Source organism: Diachasma alloeum, unplaced genomic scaffold (assembly GCF_001412515.2).
Source record: "Diachasma alloeum isolate Michigan unplaced genomic scaffold, Dall2.0 Dall_scaffold_00211, whole genome shotgun sequence".
NCBI classification, from domain to species: Eukaryota; Metazoa; Arthropoda; class Insecta; order Hymenoptera; family Braconidae; genus Diachasma; species Diachasma alloeum.
In genome coordinates, this window is record NW_021680376.1 from 2,071,398 (window position 1) to 2,089,651 (window position 18,254).

At 37.9% G+C, this 18,254-nt stretch overlaps 2 protein-coding genes across 2 annotated transcripts; one reads left to right on the plus strand and one right to left on the minus strand.

The window, feature by feature from the left end:
• Positions 1-269: 269 nt before the first annotated feature.
• Positions 270-5,976, plus strand: LOC107036849 (E3 ubiquitin-protein ligase ZNRF2). The gene is made up of 4 exons (XM_015255062.2): positions 270-1,195; positions 4,394-4,489; positions 4,565-4,670; positions 5,889-5,976. The coding sequence occupies exons 1-4, from the start codon at positions 820-822 to the stop codon at positions 5,944-5,946; spliced, it is 636 nt and encodes a 211-aa protein (XP_015110548.1). The 5' UTR covers positions 270-819; the 3' UTR covers positions 5,947-5,976.
• A 3,248-nt stretch (positions 5,977-9,224) lies between these two features.
• Positions 9,225-17,698, minus strand: LOC107036847 (enhancer of mRNA-decapping protein 4). The gene is made up of 6 exons (XM_015255059.2): positions 17,522-17,698; positions 15,454-16,186; positions 12,872-14,377; positions 12,115-12,440; positions 11,162-11,512; positions 9,225-10,757 (listed from the first exon to the last, which is right to left on the minus strand). The coding sequence occupies exons 1-6, from the start codon at positions 17,566-17,568 to the stop codon at positions 10,565-10,567; spliced, it is 3,156 nt and encodes a 1,051-aa protein (XP_015110545.1). The 5' UTR covers positions 17,569-17,698; the 3' UTR covers positions 9,225-10,564.
• Positions 17,699-18,254: the final 556 nt, after the last annotated feature.

Genomic DNA, 18,254 nt, shown 5'->3' on the forward strand with positions numbered 1-18,254 from the left:
CCCCCCCCCCGCAAACCTTTCGAACCCTCCACCGCTGCCAACATGACAGCCCACCCAGTCCCTAACGTACCATCACATCGAGTCCGCCGAGCCAATAGCCCCCCAGCCCCAACCAACCACCCAATCAGATCCTCCCCACCTTCCCAATCGCCTCCCAAACCGCCCCCCAACCTCAAATCCCAAAACCCTTTCACCCCCCCCCCCCCCCCCCCCCCCCCCCCCCCCCCCCCCCCCCCCNCCCACCGCAACAATCCCTAGGAAACTTTTCATTGCAATATGTCGGATGAAATGTTTTTGCGCGATTGTGGCCCCGTTGTTGGCTGATTGTGGTTGGTTGTGGTCGCACTCTTACCTTCCGAAATGACTTGCTCATCGTGTCCACAAGTTCCGCGATATCGGCCTAAGCAAAATTCACCAGTGAACAATTAAAAATCACCACGTGATACCCAAACAACACGAGTGAATCGATCAAAGTCGAGGGTAAAATTGATCCACCCAGTTGTGAAAAATCATTTCACTTGTGCTGTTAACTAACCGCCCGTCGGGGGGGTGGGGGGGTCACAAGAATTCGTGAGGGGTTCAATGTGTGTGCAACACAAAGAGAGAGAAAAAATAATCGGAGAGGAGTAGTCGGGTCAGAGCCTGGTGATTGATACTAAAGAGAAAAAAAATATCGTCGAGAGAAAAATTGGGATTAACTCCAGTGGAAAATCTATTGAAATTGGAAACGACAAAAATTAAATGTAGAGTACTTCAACAATAGTGAGAACAATTGTTCCCGAAAGTTTGTGGGGTGTATAAATAAATAATTGGGTGGTGATGGGAGCTAAAACAAGTACAGTGGCACAAGCTGCTGGTGGTAATGGTCAATCGTCGACTGGCGGTAATGACACGACCATTCAGGGCTTCTCGATATTGCGATCGTTGCCGGGTGGTGTTGGTATGCTCCAGCAGCATCAACAAACTAACCAAACACAGGGGTCGAGGGTGCCTGGGGACAGCAGACAGCGGGCGAGATCGTTGAGCTCAGTGCCAGATTTGTCGTCTGGTGAACAGGGTAATTTGGGAAATTCGGTCGGAGTTAATGTTGGTCAGGCACTTGGACTTGGAAATCTTGACTCGGATGATGGGGATGAGGACAGTGGGAGGGTCTATGCTGCTCACAGTTTGCCGTCTCATATATGGTCTTTAAATGGTGAGTGGTGAGCTCGTTACTTTCATTATTGGTTTTTGGTTTTGGATAATAATTGGTTTTGGTAGGGGAAGGTGGGGAGTGCATCTTTTTGAATTGTGAATAGCTGTTGAATAAATGATGCGATTGGGGTGAATTAGGGCTCATTTTGAGGGTTGAAAAAGTATTTTGAAAATGAAAAGAAAATTTTTGATTTTCACTCTGCCAATTTGGAGTTATTGGGGATTTAAAATGGTCGTTTTACTAGGAAAGTCGTTTTTTGGGAAGGAAAGGTTTTTAAATCATTTGTATACTGGCCAAATAGTGCAATGGGAATTGATTAGAGCTCATTTTGAAGCCTGAAAAAGTATCTTTAAAATGAAAACAAAATTATTGAATTTCACTCTACCGGTCCTGAGATATTGATGATTGAAAAACGGTTAATTTTACCCCAATGTCCTCTAATGTCAACACAACAATTGGAACTCTTGAATTCAATTTTTGGAAGATAGTGGAGTTGATTCTGATGGAGTCTTTATTTACCTGGGGTTGAACAAAAAATTCTAGCCCCCAGGTTCTTCTGAACAGATCAATTAAGGAAAGATGAGGTTCGTAATCATCAATATCTCCAGATGTAATGATGCAATTGAGATGAGCCAAGGCTCATTTTAAAGCCTGAAAAAATATCTTGAAAATGAAAAAAGAATTTTGATTTTCACTCTGCCAATCTGGAGTTAATAGAGATTAACGAAAGGTCATTTTACACTCTTCTTCGCTGAGTAGTCCAGCTATGGGGGATATTGCTGGCGTTATCAGTTGTCATGAGCTTTGTTTTCGCGAATATCAAAATAAACGCAGTTTCTCGTTCAGACAACGTGATAAAGCTGGTTGGATTGACCTAGCCCAACCCGAGATGCGAGAACCTGAGTGATTACAGTGGGAGGTTATGTCCCATGATGTGGGGATTGATGTTATTATTGTCAAGTCATCAATCACCATCCTGTAATTTTCGAATTCCGTTGGGAGTTATTGGGTTTCATTGGGGTTGATTCATTGATTGACGCGATTTATTGGAGAGTAGAAGGCAAAATTTCCTGGGGACGACTGCACTTTTGCATTAGAATTTTTTTTTGTTTATAATTTTTCTTCTATTTTTTTGAAATAGCTAATCCAATTTCTTCGTCATAATTACATTATTGGGTTTCATATTCAGTTCTGTTCCATTTTTAACCAATAAATTTGCTATTATGTTCATGTTTTCTTCCTTTTTTACTTCTCCAAAATAATTAAAAATTTTAGTTTGATTAAAGATGAATGATAAGATACTGAGAAGATATTCAATATCTAAATGTTCTAGTCCACAAGGTTTTCTCAATAAATAAATTGAATCGCTCGTCAATAAAGACGTCATGTGCTCCATTAGTTCCCCTGATTTTTTTCTCCTGGCAAATATTTAAATGAAAGTATGATGGCCTTCTTATACTTCTTGGGGACTGGAATGCAGAATTCCTTGGGGACGACTGTAGTTTTGCATTAATATTTTTTTGTTTGCAATTATTCTTGTGCGGTTTTGAAATAGTAAATCGAATTTCTTCGTCATAACGACATTAATTCTTTCTTCATTTTTATCTTTTCCAAAATTATTAAAAATTTTAGTTTGATTAAAGATAAGGGACAAGACATTGAGTGATTCTCATGGAGACTTGATGAACCTGAACTTGAACATGTTTTTAATATCTAAATATTCTAGTTCACAAGGCTCTCAATAAATAAATTAAATCGTTCATCAATAATGGTACACTGAGAAAAAAAAATGTTTTAGCCAAGTATATTTACTAAGTACAAGAACATTTACACGCGTCTTATCCAGATATTTATCTAAATTTACTTGTGGCAAGTAAATGGATGTTTGGCAAAAATAATTGTTTCTCTCAATGAGTTCCCACGAAATTTTTCCAACTGCGTGGACCTCCACAGCATTCCTCCTCCCGATGCACCTGAGAGAAAAACAAACACGTTGTCAAACAAGTCTTGTTTGGGCCAACAAAATCGCTATTTGAAAGTCTCAAACATGAATAATTGTTCTGCTCTCGACAGCAACGAAATATTTGGCCCACGAGGCGGATAATTCACCCCAGACGGTGCCTTTTCAGGATGAAAATATCTCATACAGAGGAAAATCTATCAACAACATATCACTATTATTGTTTCATTTAAGAGTTCATTCGTTGTCTGTGATTATTAGTCAGCCGAAACGAAAAACTATCCCTTATTTCGCACAAAACAAAGATTTTTCTGGAGCAAAATACGTATGGGAGTATCGAATAACGAAGGAGTAGTGCTAGAAATGACATTCCTTGCGTGTACAGAGTCTGCAATTTTTTTTCAACTACTAAATCTATTTTTGCGACAAAAACATTTCATTCCGGCGCACGAAAAAATTCTTTCTTGATAATTTTCAAAAAACTATTTTGTCGGCACAAGTAAGACTTGTTTGAGAACTTTGTCGTTCATCTCTCGGTGCACCGAAGCCCCAAGACCCTCTTCATCTCAACAGCCCCGATGAAGCCTGACCTAGCCCAATCCCCACCGCCCCAGCAACCCCACCCCAGGTTCGTCCCCCAATGTCGCCCGGTGGCAAATGCCCAAAAGCCTCGTCATTGACGCCTCCACGTGACGGAGTATCGACGGTCATGAATAATCCAGGAGTGCTCTATAGCATTGGCAGGATGAGTTCTGGATACCTATCAACTTGATCGTGTGTAAAGAAAAGAAGTTGGATTGACTGTTCGAGGGCATTTGTGGTGGCTGGCTGGTTGGCCTGGTAACCACTGATGTACAATCGATGCCGGATTCGTCCGTCCCGAGGCAGTTGTCTATTATTTTTGCCAAGAGTCACAGCGAATTGTCCGGGATTAATTCGTCTGGTGTTGGGTGACACTCGTCGAAACCCGTCCGACAGATTGTCATCTCTAGGGGGGGAAATGCAGTCGGTGGGTTTAAAAACGATTAATGGGATGGGTTGGTGCTGGCTCACCTAGGGCAACACTATGGGGAAATGGGAGTTATTGTGAGCTCATGCTTGAACGAATCACAGACTGATGTTGTACCAACGCATCATGCTAGACGTGTTATTTATGGTATTTTTAAACTTGTCTCGCAATCTCTTGGATTACGAAATTAATGCGATGGTTGTCTCGTGATTTTTTTTTTCTGTTCAAGGTCTCAAGTGTCCTGTGTGCTCCAAATTTATACTACCGGATGATATTGAGTGCCACTTAGTTATGTGTTTGACGAAACCACGCCTTAGCTACAACGGTTTGTTGATTTTTCATTCGGGAATTGGGTGAGGGGACGGGGTTTTAAAGGATGTGGCCTTTTTTTATTTTGCAGAGGATGTATTGGCTGATGAGAAGGGGGAGTGTGTCATTTGCTTAGAGGAACTACAGCCTGGTGATGTGATAGCCCGTTTACCATGTCTTTGCATATATCATAAAAAGTAAGGGATTTTATTGATATTGATGTCATACTTGGTTTTTTATAGGCTGGGTGATGTTTTAGGTGATATTGAGGGGGGACTGCACGAGATTTCGAAGGCCCAGGGGCCTTTATTTATCTTTATTTATGAGCTTACGTCATTTTTCATAAGATTTATCGAATTTCCAAAAGCAATCCCCGAAAATTCGATGGAATTCTCCAAAAAATTCATCTGTAAAATTCATTTCACACACGTAAAATTATTATTTTAGGCTTTAAAATCATTTTTCTAATTTTATAATTCCTTGAGCTAATAATCACAAATAATAATTACAATCTTGAATTTTTAATTGCATCGATAAATGTTTTTTGATGTTTTATTTATATTGAGGGGGGATTGAATGAGATTTCAAAAGCCCAGAGGCCTTTATTTATCTTTATTTATGAGTTTATATCATTTTTCATGAGATCTATCGAATTTCCAAAAGCAATCCCCAAAAATTCAACAGAATTCTCCAAAAAATTCATCTGTAAAATTCATTTCACACACGTAAAATTATTATTTTAGCCTTTAAAATCATTTTTCTAATTTTATAATTCCTTGAGCTAATAATCACAAATAATAATTACAATCTTGAATTTTTAATTGCATCGATAAATGTTTTTTGATATTTTATTTTATATTGAGGGGGGATTGAATGATATTTCGAAAGCCCAGGGACCTTTATTTATCTTTATTTATGAGTTTACGTCATTTTTCATAAGATCTATCGAATTTCCAAAAGCAATCCCCAAAAATTCAACAGAATTCTCCAAAAAATTCATCTGTAAAATTCGTTTCACTCACGTAAAATTATTAATTTAGTCTTTAAAATCATTTTTCTAATTTTATAATTCCTTGAGCTAATAATCACAAATAATAATTACAATCTTGAATTTTTAATTGCATCGATAAATGTTTTTTGATATTTTATTTTATATTGAGGGGGGATTGAATGATATTTCGAAAGCCCAGGGACCTTTATTTATCTTTATTTATGAGTTTACGTCATTTTTCATAAGATCTATCGAATTTCCAAAAGCAATCCCCAAAAATTTAACAGAATTCTTCAAAAAATTCATCTGTAAAATTCGTTTCAGACATGCAAAATTATTAATTTAGTTTTTAAAATCATTTTTATAATTTTATAATTCCTTGGGCTAATAATCACAAATAATAATAATAATCTCTAATTTTCAGTTGCATCGATAAATGGTTTCAAGTGAACCGTAGCTGCCCCGAGCATCCGGGCGATTGATTTTGTAATTGTTGAGTTTGCAAGAGATTTTAAAAAAAAGAAAGAAAGTTATTCAGGGAGAAGAGCATATACGGAAGAGAGTTGAATTTGTACACATATATATACCATACACGTATATCCAGCAGAGTGTGTATATACCACATAGCCATTCTGATGAATGAGATTGCGTATTTAATCTATAGTTTCAATGCCAGTGCAATGAGTGGTGTCTCCTGTCTTTTTACAAGAAAAACAATAACATCGTGAAAAACTTCATCGCAACGGACATCACGTCATTGCCTGACGGCACTTGAACATCCCTGGATGAGAGAAATTATTATATAAAAGAGTGAAAGAGGAATAATTGAATAAATAAATAACTAGTCAAGGTGGCCGCTAGTCTGCGATGGTGGTTTTCGTATACACGTGGCGATCGTTTTTCGATTTTTTATTTTATTTCATTTACAATGTGAAACCTTCGATTGTCCGTCGAGATTTTAACAATGGCACGAGGGAAGCGTCTAATTTAATCTGATGATTAATACTACAAATAAAAACATGGACGAATGAATTTCATCGAAGTACCTAGCGAATTCGGTTGAAAATTCTATTGGATTTCTGTTCAAATTTGGTTTTGTCAATCATTATTAACACATTCCTCAGTTTGAGGAAATGCCGAGCACTTCAATTTTTTTTATTTCTTGTACGCTTTTTCAATCTTTAAAAAGAGAATTGGATTTCTACGGAACTTGCAGGGAAAATTTTATTAGTTTTGGACGAGTATTTTGAAGAAATTAATTTTAAGAAAAAGATTATTTTCAGCAGAAACTATTTTGTAGAAAAAATCAGACGAATTCCATCTTTCTGTAGAATTTTTCTCTATTGAGACATTTTCTATAGAAGTTCGACATGAATTTTCCATGTTTTTTCCAGTCTATCTTTCTTTGTTTTTTACTAGAAACAATCGAACAAAAAACTTGGAACATTTGAGACGAGGAATTGCTATAGAAAATTCGAATTCTTCAAATTTTTCCTATAGAATATTTTCTACTGGATATTTCTAGTTAAAAAATGCGCATATAAGCTCTGGAATTTTAGTAGAAAGTTCAGTAAATTCCATTGGACTACAATAGAAACTATTTTATAGAAAAAAATGAGTGGAATTTTATTTTTCTATACAAATTTTACTCTAGAAATTCCTCGACATGAATTTTCTCATTTTTTACTACTCTATTTTCCTTCTTTTTTCATTAAAAAAATCGAACAAAAAACTTGGAACATTTGAGACGAGGAATTGCTATAGAAAATTCGAATTCTTCAAATTTTTCCTATAGAATATTTTCCACTGGATATTTCTATTTAAAAAATGCGCATATAAGCTGCGGAATTTTAGTAGAAAGTTCAATAAATTTCATTGAACTGCAATAGAACTACTTTATAGAAAAAAATGAGTGAAATTTTATCTTTCTATACAAATGTTACTCTAGAAATTCCTCGACATGAATTTTCTAATTTTTTACCACTCTATTTTCCTTCTTTTTTCATTAAAAAAAGTGAACAAAAAACTCAGAGCATTGAAGACGAGGAATTTCTATGTCTATTTCTATATCTCAATAGAATAAATTGTACAGAAAAATTGAATTTTATTTATTTTTTCTATAGAATATTTTACGTTGAATATTTACATTGAAAAAAGCGCCGATAAGCTGCGGAATTTTTCAATAGAATCGGCCAAAAACTAATAAAAAGTTCAATAGAAATCCACCAGAATTTTCTACCGAATTCGCTATTTTTTTAATGAATTTTTTTCGTACGTGAAAACAAGGGACTTACTAAATCGATACGATTCAGCGATTTAAAAAAATGCTATTATCTATACGTACCTATAATTATTCTATTACTGCTCTGTCGCTTACTATCGATTGTACTATATTTATAAAATTTAATTAGTTTTACATCTTCAAGTCGAATAGTGATTAAGATAAGAGGAATAAAACAAGGAGGTATAAAAAAAATGAAATGATATTCGTGATCACTGTTAATGAGTAATTATGGTTTATCGGAGAGAATGGAGAGAGGAATATAAATATAACGTGAGATGTAACTGAGTGTGATGTTCCTGCTTTGTGTACAAGCCGGTGCTTGAAGACGGGGGGGAACTCTAATCTAGATAAGTTAGTTATTAATTTTAACGATTTTACAAGTGACGGAGGAAAATTCATTGAGACGATGTACTGTTTTTTTTTGTTGCTCGTTGTGGGAGGGCAAGGCGGGATGTGGGTGAGTTAGAAAGGATATTTTTGATACTTTCATAAATGGAAGGGATGCCAGGATGCGTAATCATAGAGAAATTGGTGATAAGGACTTGTCATAAATGCTGTTGACGCTGTAGTAATAATAAAGGTTCTAATTTAACCTTCTTTTACTCGTTTTATTTTTGTTTGTTGGGTTGAAAATGAACGTGAATAAAAACATTAATAAAGTTTTCTGAGATATTGTATTGAAGTCATTTCATTTCTTGTTTTGAGGTAAATGTAGCACAGTATGAAATTTAAGGAAAATGCGAAAAATCGCTAGAGGTTGGGTTTATCCCACGACCTTGAGGTTTCCAGTCTGAGCCTTTACACACATCCACTCGGTGTCTGAGAAACTGTTACTTTTTGCTGAAAAATTTGCCATTTTTGCTTTTTCAATATACTTTCAATGAATATTTTTTCATTAAAAAAAACAATAGTTGTTTTTTTTGTATTACTTATTCTGCTGGCCTTTGTAATGAGAATAACAGATCACAGATTTGCGCCGTGAAATTTCAACCAAAAGACGATAGAAAAATTCGAAAGATGGCGTAAAAAATTTGTTCATTTTATAGAAAACGTATGAAGTGAGTTCAGGGTGATCTGAAGAGGATAAATAATTTTAAGGAATGTTTAAAAATTCGAGGTGGAAACGCCGCCATCTTGAAAGGCCCGTCCGGCAGAGGGAGGGGGTATCTAAGCAAGATGGTGGCGCCCACATCCATCAATCACCTCGTATTTTTAAACATTTCAGCTGACGTTCAGCTCATTCTATCGTTTCCAAAAAAAAAATTTTTCAGAGTTTTTCTCTTATTTTAGTAGTTTTCTTTTACTCCCAAGGCTTCTCGGAAGTAATTTCTATCAGAAAAATTCCAAGACAATAATTCTCACAGAAAAATGAATTCCATACTTTCTAAAATTGAAATAATAACTCCATTTATTTTTTTCAATTCAGATTCATGCAAGGCATTGAAATTCTAATCAATAAAAATATAGTCCAGAAAATACAAAATGTGTAAGAAAGTGGTTTATTATTCATAATACATCTCCTTCACTCCACCTCCCTCAAAAATTTATACTCAATACAAAGAAAAAAATATCCAGCTCAATCACTCGCTCTCGTGACTGAGCCCAACATCTCGTCACCATGATACACAACAAAAAATATATCTAGAACTGTTTATATATATATTTGTTTATCTAGGTATCTCATTACAAATATAAGTCAGTTGAATCGGTGTTATTCTTCAAATTCAGAGTCGAAAATAAAGTTGCACTTGATTAAATTCTCACGAAAAATCAGGAATAAAACCGAGAAAAATAAAGAGAATAATCATTATCAGCAGTAGAACGAATCGAGCCCAGAAAACATCAGATACAAATTATTCAAATAAAGAGGAACAAAAAAAAACATTTCAGAAATGTGGAAAATTGAGAATTGCACTCCCGTGCGTTTTTCTCTCTTTACTGTACCTCTGTCAATAAGTCTCTGGACACTTTTATCGAAACGTGAATTGAAATCAGAAGTAAAATCCTACTTTGAGTCAAATTAAAGATTTTCTTTTTGATTTTCGAGGGGAAAAAATTAAATAGAAAAACATTTGACACGATTGTACATCTTTTCTTCATAATCGAAAGTATTTTACTCAGGAAAAAAAGAGTAAAAAGTCGCAGTAGTTCGAAGAGAAGAGTTTGAATGGCTTGGGATGAGACAATTAGTCCGGCCTTTGATGAATATTTTCTGTAGAACAAAGTGAGATCTGCGAAAAAAAACGGCATCTCGAGTATTAAATTTAATAGAACAACCTAATACTTTCTCCAGGGAATGCTATTGAACTTTATTCCAATCAAATTTAAATACTATTTGTTTTTTGCATAGATTTTTGTAGAAAATTGATAGAAAAATTCAATAGATGTTGATGTTTGTTGACAATTTTTCTATAATTTTTCATACAATGTTTTATATTTTGTTGGGATTTTGTAATTTGAACAGAATCATTAAATTATAAAAACCAAAAATCCATTGATTTTTCTAATAGAATTTCTTCGAGAAAGTACTAGATTCTCCTCTTCTTATAAATTTAATAAAGAAATCCATCAAAAACTCATCCTAAATTATCCCTAAAATGAAAAAAAAATCCCATTTAACATCAGAAATTCGTCTCGATAAGACAGAAATAACAAAACTCTTCCCCTGAACCTTCAAGACTAGTCTATCATCTCCAGAATCTTCTCCAGAGAAAACAAAAAAAAATTGAAAAATCTCTATGGGAAGTCTCCGACACTCAGCACTTTTACCACTGAAATAAATCCTCTGGATGAATGGGAGAAAGACCTGATGATTATCATGGATGCTGGTTGAGGAGCAGTGCTCGTGCTGCCATCGCCAGCATCTTCATACTCTTCGATGTGCGATGATTTGGATTTGCAGTGACGAAGGAAGCTAGCTGGGTCTGGAGGGTCATCAAGACAGTGCCCATGTGTTCACGAGTCACTGGGTCTGTTGGGTCGAGATTCAGGATTGCCTCCTCAAGCCATCTAGATGAAAAATGAAAGAAATTTAATGAATTCATGATGATAACATGAATCAATTACAGAACGATGAATAAAAGATTTGAGTTAATTTTAATTGAACTTTAATTTAAGGTTCTAGTTGTATTTTTTGTGGAGAATTATTTTTTATAATAGATATTCGATGGAAAAAAATCTTTTTTGATTTTTCTGGGCGAACTATTCGATGTTTTTCCTTCATCTTTCATCAGCTGAAATCGTCAATTGAGTCCTGCATCATGCAGAAGTTTTGAAAAATTATGAATGAATAATCATAAAAAAGTAGAAGAAATTCTTAATTTTTTCAAAGAGCATTTTCAATTTATATTCTGAATAAGTTGAATAACGTCTCAATCCTCAACTCCGCAATAATTTCTCTCCCATCAACTCACTTATGCTTGAGCTCCGTACGATGTCCAAGATCAGCACTCAACTGCTGTACCAAGGACAGTATCACAGGTTGTTGGAGTAAGCATCTAGAATTTGGTCCAGGTCCCCCCGAAGCGGGGAACACCCTGGCAGGTTCAGTCTTTTCACAAACGTAAACAACGAGCCCCAGGTCACTGGCACTGAGAGCCTGCTGGAAAGCAGCATTCAACTGTCCCCTCTGGAGGAGGGACATGACCCTGGCCTGTGCATCAGCAGGACTGCTGACAGTGATGCCAGGAGTGGTGGCCCTCGACCTCGCTTGAATGTCGATCAGCTGCTGTCCCAAATTATCTCTAACAGACTCCTTCACAGACCTGAGAATAACAATTTTCCAATTAGTGTCAATGAAAAATCAACTCATTTCTCTCATCATTTCATTTTTAATCCACATTATTCTCACGAATTTGTTATTAAAAATTTCGAGGAAATAATTCATACAGAAAAATCAAAATATATCGATTTTTTCTATTAAAATATTATTCTTCATAGCATAGTTCAAAGAGCAAATCCAACTGAAATCCAATTTAAATTGACTGAATAATTAAACGAATAAAAAATAGATAAATGAATAAATCACTTCAGTAGTTCAAGAATTGACTCATCTCATTGTTTAATAAAAAAAAAAATAATCAAATTTATATAATTCTCCATAAAAAATGCAAATAGAAATTGAAACTAAAGTTTAATCAAAATTTCCGAAATAATTAAACAAATAAAAAATAAATGAATAAATGACTTTATTATTATTTTTAATTCAATAATTGATTCATCTCATTATTTAATACAATAGATTAAACAATTAAATTTAAATGATTCTCCATAAAAAAAGTGCAAATATAAATTGAAAACAAAGTCCAATTGAAATTGAATCATCTCTTTTCACTATTATTCTTTGATTAATTTGTTATCATCAGACCTGAGAATTCCATCCTGCAGATTTCCAAGTCCCTTGGTCATCTCGTTCCTCAACTCCTCCCTGACTAGGTTGGAGAGGGCTTCACTCTGCTGTTCGTTCCTCCTCTGGCACGCCTTCTCAACTATCTGCTCAATGTGCTGGAGATACTCTCTGGTACCTTTGGCAAAGGCATCCTGGATCTGTCTGAACATTGAGTGACAGGCTTTCTCGATTCCTGGTAATAAGAGAGTCGAAAAGGCCTCTTTGAAGGCATTGTCCAGTGCTGGTTTTGCTGAACTGCAGACTGCGAGGCTGATTATGTCTCTCATGTGGGCACCACCAATCAACTGTGAATAAATAAATTATAGAGTTATGATGATAATTTATTATGAAGAAAGTTAATAGTTGAAACAGTTAAAAATGTATTGAAATTTTATCAAAAATTACATCGTTTTGCCAAGAGATGTTATAAAGAAATAAAAATCGATTGACTTTTTTCCATTAAATATTTTTCAGGAGAATTTCTTTGACAGAACAGCTACCTTTAATTTTTTACTGTTGTAAATTTGGATTTAATCCAAGATAAATGTTTTTTTAAATTTTCAAATCAGGTGGATAATTATTCAAACAAATTATTCAAATAAATAAATAAATAAAACGAATGAACGAATGAATGAAACGAATACAACGACCAAAATATAAATAAACAAATACGTAAATGAATAAACGAAACGAACGAACGAATGAACTGAACCCTAAACTCCTCCGCAAAACCCACCTGCGTGAGATTATCCTTCAGGAGCTCATCCACCCTCGTCACATCGTTCCTCATCTGACTGGTCAACGGTGCCACCACCTCTCCCACGACCCTGGGCAGCGTGGCCTCAATATTCTTCTTCAAAGCCCCCTCGACAGTCCCCAGAAGTTCATTCTGCCTAGCCAAACTCGAGTACAAGCTCTGCTCGACAGTAGCCAATTGCTGCTGAGTAGCCCTTGCAAGAGCCGACTCCACCCTAGCTGAAACCGGAGTGTCCTGCCTGAGCGTAGTCACCTCCCCCCTAATCTCATTGAGCTCTCGCCTCTGGTCCTGCAGCACCTGAACAATTCCATCCAGCTTTGATGACAGTGCTGTCACCGCATTCTGAGTGGCAGCAATAATCTCCAGGGACTTGTCATCACTCTTTTTGCCCTCCTCAGCCTCCTGAGGATTCAGATGAACGTCCTTCAGCAGAACCATGGGAATGTTGGACCAGTTACCCTCGCTCTTCATGTTGTCTTCGATCTCCTTGATCTCCTCCTCCTCCTCGTCATCCTCGTCGGGCTCAGCAAGAGAGAGGATCTCCCTGACCTCTCGTGAGGGACTGCTGCCCCCACTGGGAGGTGCCTGTTCAATCTCACTGGTGGCCAGAGGTGCCTCCTGTATGTTCAGGGCTTGAACAGCTTGAGAGAGGGATGGAGAGGCTGACAGGACATTCCCCAGTTCAGGTGACGTCGAGCTCGAGATGTTCTCCTTCTTCGCTGGTGAGCTGAAGGCGTCAGGGGTCATCAGATTGAGACTCGCTGAGTGATTGGCTTCAATTGTTGCTGTCACCGACTCCTCCCCATTCTCCTCAGCAATGCCATTCTGCTCGTGACGAATGTGCTGGAGGTCCTCAGCATAATCCAGGGAGTCGTGGGTCAGTGTGTCCATCAGGCAGGCGTTGGAGATGAGTTTGGCTGGTTGGAAGGCTATGTGACACTCCTGCAGGGACTTTGGCTGCACCAGGTACATCCTGATGACCAGCTGATCCTCACTCTCGTCGTCGCAGGGACTGAGGTCCTCCAGGGACTCACCTGTCGGTCGTACCTTCCTCATTCCAGCGTCGACAATGGCGAAACTCAGGATTGAGTAGGGCAGGAGGAACTCGGATATACTGGCTACACATGCCACTGAGTCTGTCGTGTCCTTGGAGAGGCTGAGGATGTAGAGGGCTTTGTTCGCTATGTCGGACATCAGGAGGAAGCCCGAGGCCAGGTCGAGACCTGCTTTGAGGACTGGGGTCTTCCCCGAGGTCGGGGAGGGCTGGAATTTTATGGTCTGCAGGCACACCCACTTCTCGCATGACCAAATCTTCAGTTCACTGTTGTTGTCGCAACCGGTGACAGCGAAGCGCCAAAACTGCGCGTCCGCCTGACAGTTCTTGTGGTCGTCCAGGAAGTAGAGGGAGGAGATGGAGCGACCCTCGTGGGGCTGCCACATGTGCAGGCAACTCGGGGTCTCTAGGGTACTTCCGATGAGGTTCACCTGGGGGTATTGAATTTTTTTTAAATTTCATTTAAGGGTGTTCTACACCCTTTCTGCCAAAATTCACGTTTTTTAAATTTTTCTGGCAAACTTATGATGGAATTGACGTGAAAAAATATAACGTTTTTGCGTTTTGTCATTATTTAATGACTGACGAAATTTTAAGGTGGTGCGAACATTTTCCTGCGTTTTCTCTAAACTTTTAAAAAGAATCACAAAACTGTAGAAAAAACGCATGAAAACTATTGCACCACTACGCTACTTCGTGAGCCATTAAAGAATGACAAACCACAAAATCGTTATATTTTTTCACGTCACTCCCATCGATAATTTGACAGAAAAATGAAAACAACGTCAATTTTGGCTAAAAGGGTGTCGAACATCGTTAAGTCCGGGTGTACTATCTTTCGAATGTTATCCCGATGTATTTTTTTCATCTTTCGTCATCTGAAATTGTCAGAAAAGTAGAAGAAATTCTTTATTTTTTCAAAGAGAATTTTTAATTTATATTCTAAATAAGTTGAATAACGAGAAATTGAAAAATGTATCTGATTTACGGTGACAAATGGCGGCCTGTCACCCAATATCATCCAGGGGGACGACTGATTTCGTAAATCTTTTCCCCACACTGCACAGAGACATTTATTACGGAAAAGGCTCTTTGAAAAAAGTTGTGGTATTTTGGAGAATTTTTTAATCACAATTTTATCACATAAAAATGGCAGATGACTACATACTACTGTTTTGAAAATTGAGATAGCTAGCTGTGACTTCCCATGAGGGTTAGTGTTCTGTTATCCACCATGGAAAATGACAGCTAATAGATAATTTGCCACTGAATCTCAATTAAAAACGCTCTTTGCAAAAGTTCAGAATTTTTTCGATTTTTTACCATTCTATCATAATTTTTGGGAATTTCTACATGATGTACCACTCAATTGACAATTTTGGATTACGAAAGATAAAAAAAATCCAGATAACATTCGAAAAATAGTTCCTCCGGGCCTTAAAGCGTTAATTTCTCAAATGTTTTCATCGCAATATTTCTCACAAACTCGGCATCGAAAAAATCTCACCTGAAAGAATTTGACTTCCCCATCGAGTCCAGCAGTAGCAATGGCGGTGCCATCAGGGCTGAGAATGGCTTCCACAATAGTCCCCTTGTGCTTGCAAATTTCCGTGAAGCCCCCACAGTTGGAGACATTGGGATCGCTGAGATTGAGAGGTCCAGACCCGAGTTGTGTGAAGACATTGTCGACAGACCAGAGCTCAGCGGATGCCCCCCTAGTCACGATGAGGAGTTTGGAGGCGTCGTCGCTCTCCGAGGTGTCGTCCTCTGGGATGTAGGGGCACCAGATGACCCTGTGGGTCGTCGGTGACGTGTCCTCGGCGACGATGTGCAGCTGGAGATTGCAGACGAGTTGAGTCGCCGAGGAGACGATCGTGTGGACAAAGACGCTGCCCACATAGTCGACACAAGCCAGAATGGCGTTGGTCGCGTGGGCAAATGCCAGGTCCTGGATCGCTCCCTGCATTCCTCGGAGGAGGGCCCTCTGCTCCAGGTCCTTGTAGACCACTCTGACCACTCCAGCTCCACTCCCTGATTTTATACCGTACGCCAGGTACTTCCCCGACATGTGGACTGCCAGAAGCTGACCTGTGTAGAAGTGGGGCTCCCAGGTGAAGTCCACTATGTTCTTTAGTTTCACCTTGGAGCTGCCGTGGTCGTGACCGCCTGGGGAGGGAATCACTGTCACGTCTGTTGAGTATATCTCCACTGAGTGCTGATCCTCGGTTCCGTGAAATTCACTGGGGATTTTAGGATTTTCATTGGTTATTTGAGACTAAAATCACCGTCATTTCGGGTATTATTTTCCTCATCCCAAGCCCAATGAATTATCACCCCCCCGAGCAACTCAAATTGATTGTTTATAAATTATTTATAGAAAATGCTTCTAATTTTCAAAAATTGCTGTGTTAAATTACTTCATCAATCTTCCTCCAAAAGTAAACTTTCTAGTTCTTTTTCAGATTTTGAAAATGTTTTTTAACATTTAGACTTTAATAATTGCAGACTTTAAATAATCAAATCATTGAAAAATAAGTAATTGTAGGAGAAAATCCAATTCTAGGAGTTCGTATACACCCTCACCGCCCCTGAAATCAAAACAAGTGGCTTTTCCACCTGTTTCAGAAGGCGTTTTCCACTGGAAATGATCTGCCCTCCAAAAAAAATTCACCATTTCCCCCTGAAATCCCCAGTCCCCAAGATTAATCCCCAATCAACAAAATTAAAACCAACCCACAACGTCGAACAGAATAATTTGTTGAAACCGTCTATTTTTGGATTTTCAAGAGCTGGATGAGACTAAAATCACCGCCATTTCGGGTATTATTTTCATCATCCCAAGCCCGATGAATTATCACCCCCTCGAGTAACTCAAATTGATTGTTTATAAATTATTTATAGAAAATGCTTGTAATTTTAAAAAATTGCAGTGTTAAATTACTTCATCAATCTTCCTCCAAAAGTAAACTTTCTAGTTCTTTTTCAGATTTTGAAAATGTTTTTTAACATTTAGACTTTAATAATTGCAGACTTTAAATAATCAAATCATTGAAAAATAAGTAATTGTAGGAGAAAATCCAATTCTAAGAGTTCGTATACACCCTCACCGCCCCTGAAATCAAAACAAGTGGCTTTTCCACCTGTTTCAGAAGGCGTTTTCCACTGGAAATGATCTGCCCTCCAAAAAAAATTCACCATTTCCCCCTGAAATCCCCAGTCCCCAAGATTAATCCCCAATCAACAAAATTAAAACCAACTCACAACGTCGAACAGAATAATTTGTTGAAACTGTCTATTTTTGGATTTTCAAGAGCTGGATGAGACTAAAATCACCGCCATTTCGGGTATTATTTTCATCATCCCAAGCCCAATGAATTATCACCCCCTCGAGTAACTCAGTGGCTGTGCGAATATCGCATGATGCAACGAATGATTCATTTTCTCCGAATCATTATCTAACCGTTCGGCCACATAATTTTGATAATTCTTTGTTGCAAAAACTGGTGACGGTTCCCCGAACCCGAGGGGGACGCAATCCTCAGGTTATCGTGTTGAACACCTCGAGAGGTACTTACACTGTCTGCTGAAAGGGCCTCAGGCCCTCTTCCCCCGTCTTGATCATCCTGACGACAATTAACGCCTCAAATACCGAAATTCAGGGATTTACAGACACTTTGTTACAGGTATTTTTCAGTGAAAAGGGATTCTAACCTAAGTGCCGGTGGCACGCCTGACGCGACTGTACATTCAGACGAGCGCCCACGGACTGACACGAATCACGATTCACGAATGCCTTGCGAATTCAATGATGCAGAGAGATGTAAAATGACTGTCATTTTTTAGATCGCGTCATATGACCAAAAAATGACAAATTGTTGACAAATTGTTGTCAAACCATCTATATAGTTGCATAATGACGGTCATAACTAATTTCCAATTTGTGACGGTCATGAATAAAACAAAATAGTTTCATCTATAGATGGAAAAAAACGTGATTTCCATTTCAAAATGCGGATTAGGCCAATACAAAAGGAATTCAACTGAAAATTGACCGAGAAAAAAATAAAGTTTCATCTATATTGATGAAAAATGACTGTCATTTTTTCTTGACAAGTTGTGACGGTCACAGAAGGGGGAGGGGGAATCGTGACAGCCGTCAATGACGGTCACATGACCGTCATGTGACGGGTGATGTGACGCATTTGCATCTCTAGATGCAGCGGATATGTCTCCTAATGAAGCCGACGCACCTCTCGCTTCGGAATAAATCCCCAATTTTTGGTTCTAATCATTCATTGGGGGGGGGGG

Coding starts and splice junctions, on each gene's coding strand:
- LOC107036849 (XM_015255062.2), top strand. CDS start 820: ATGGGAGCTAAAACAAGTACAGTGGCACAAGCTGCTGGTGGTAATGGT. Junction 1,196..4,393: donor TCATATATGGTCTTTAAATG/GTGAGTGGTGAG, acceptor TTTCTGTTCAAG/GTCTCAAGTGTCCTGTGTGC. Junction 4,490..4,564: donor ACCACGCCTTAGCTACAACG/GTTTGTTGATTT, acceptor TTTATTTTGCAG/AGGATGTATTGGCTGATGAG.
- LOC107036847 (XM_015255059.2), bottom strand. CDS start 17,568: ATGATCAAGACGGGGGAAGAGGGCCTGAGGCCCTTTCAGCAGACAGT. Junction 14,378..15,453: donor GGGAAGTCAAATTCTTTCAG/GTGAGATTTTTT, acceptor CAATACCCCCAG/GTGAACCTCATCGGAAGTAC. Junction 11,513..12,114: donor CTGCAGGATGGAATTCTCAG/GTCTGATGATAA, acceptor TGTTATTCTCAG/GTCTGTGAAGGAGTCTGTTA.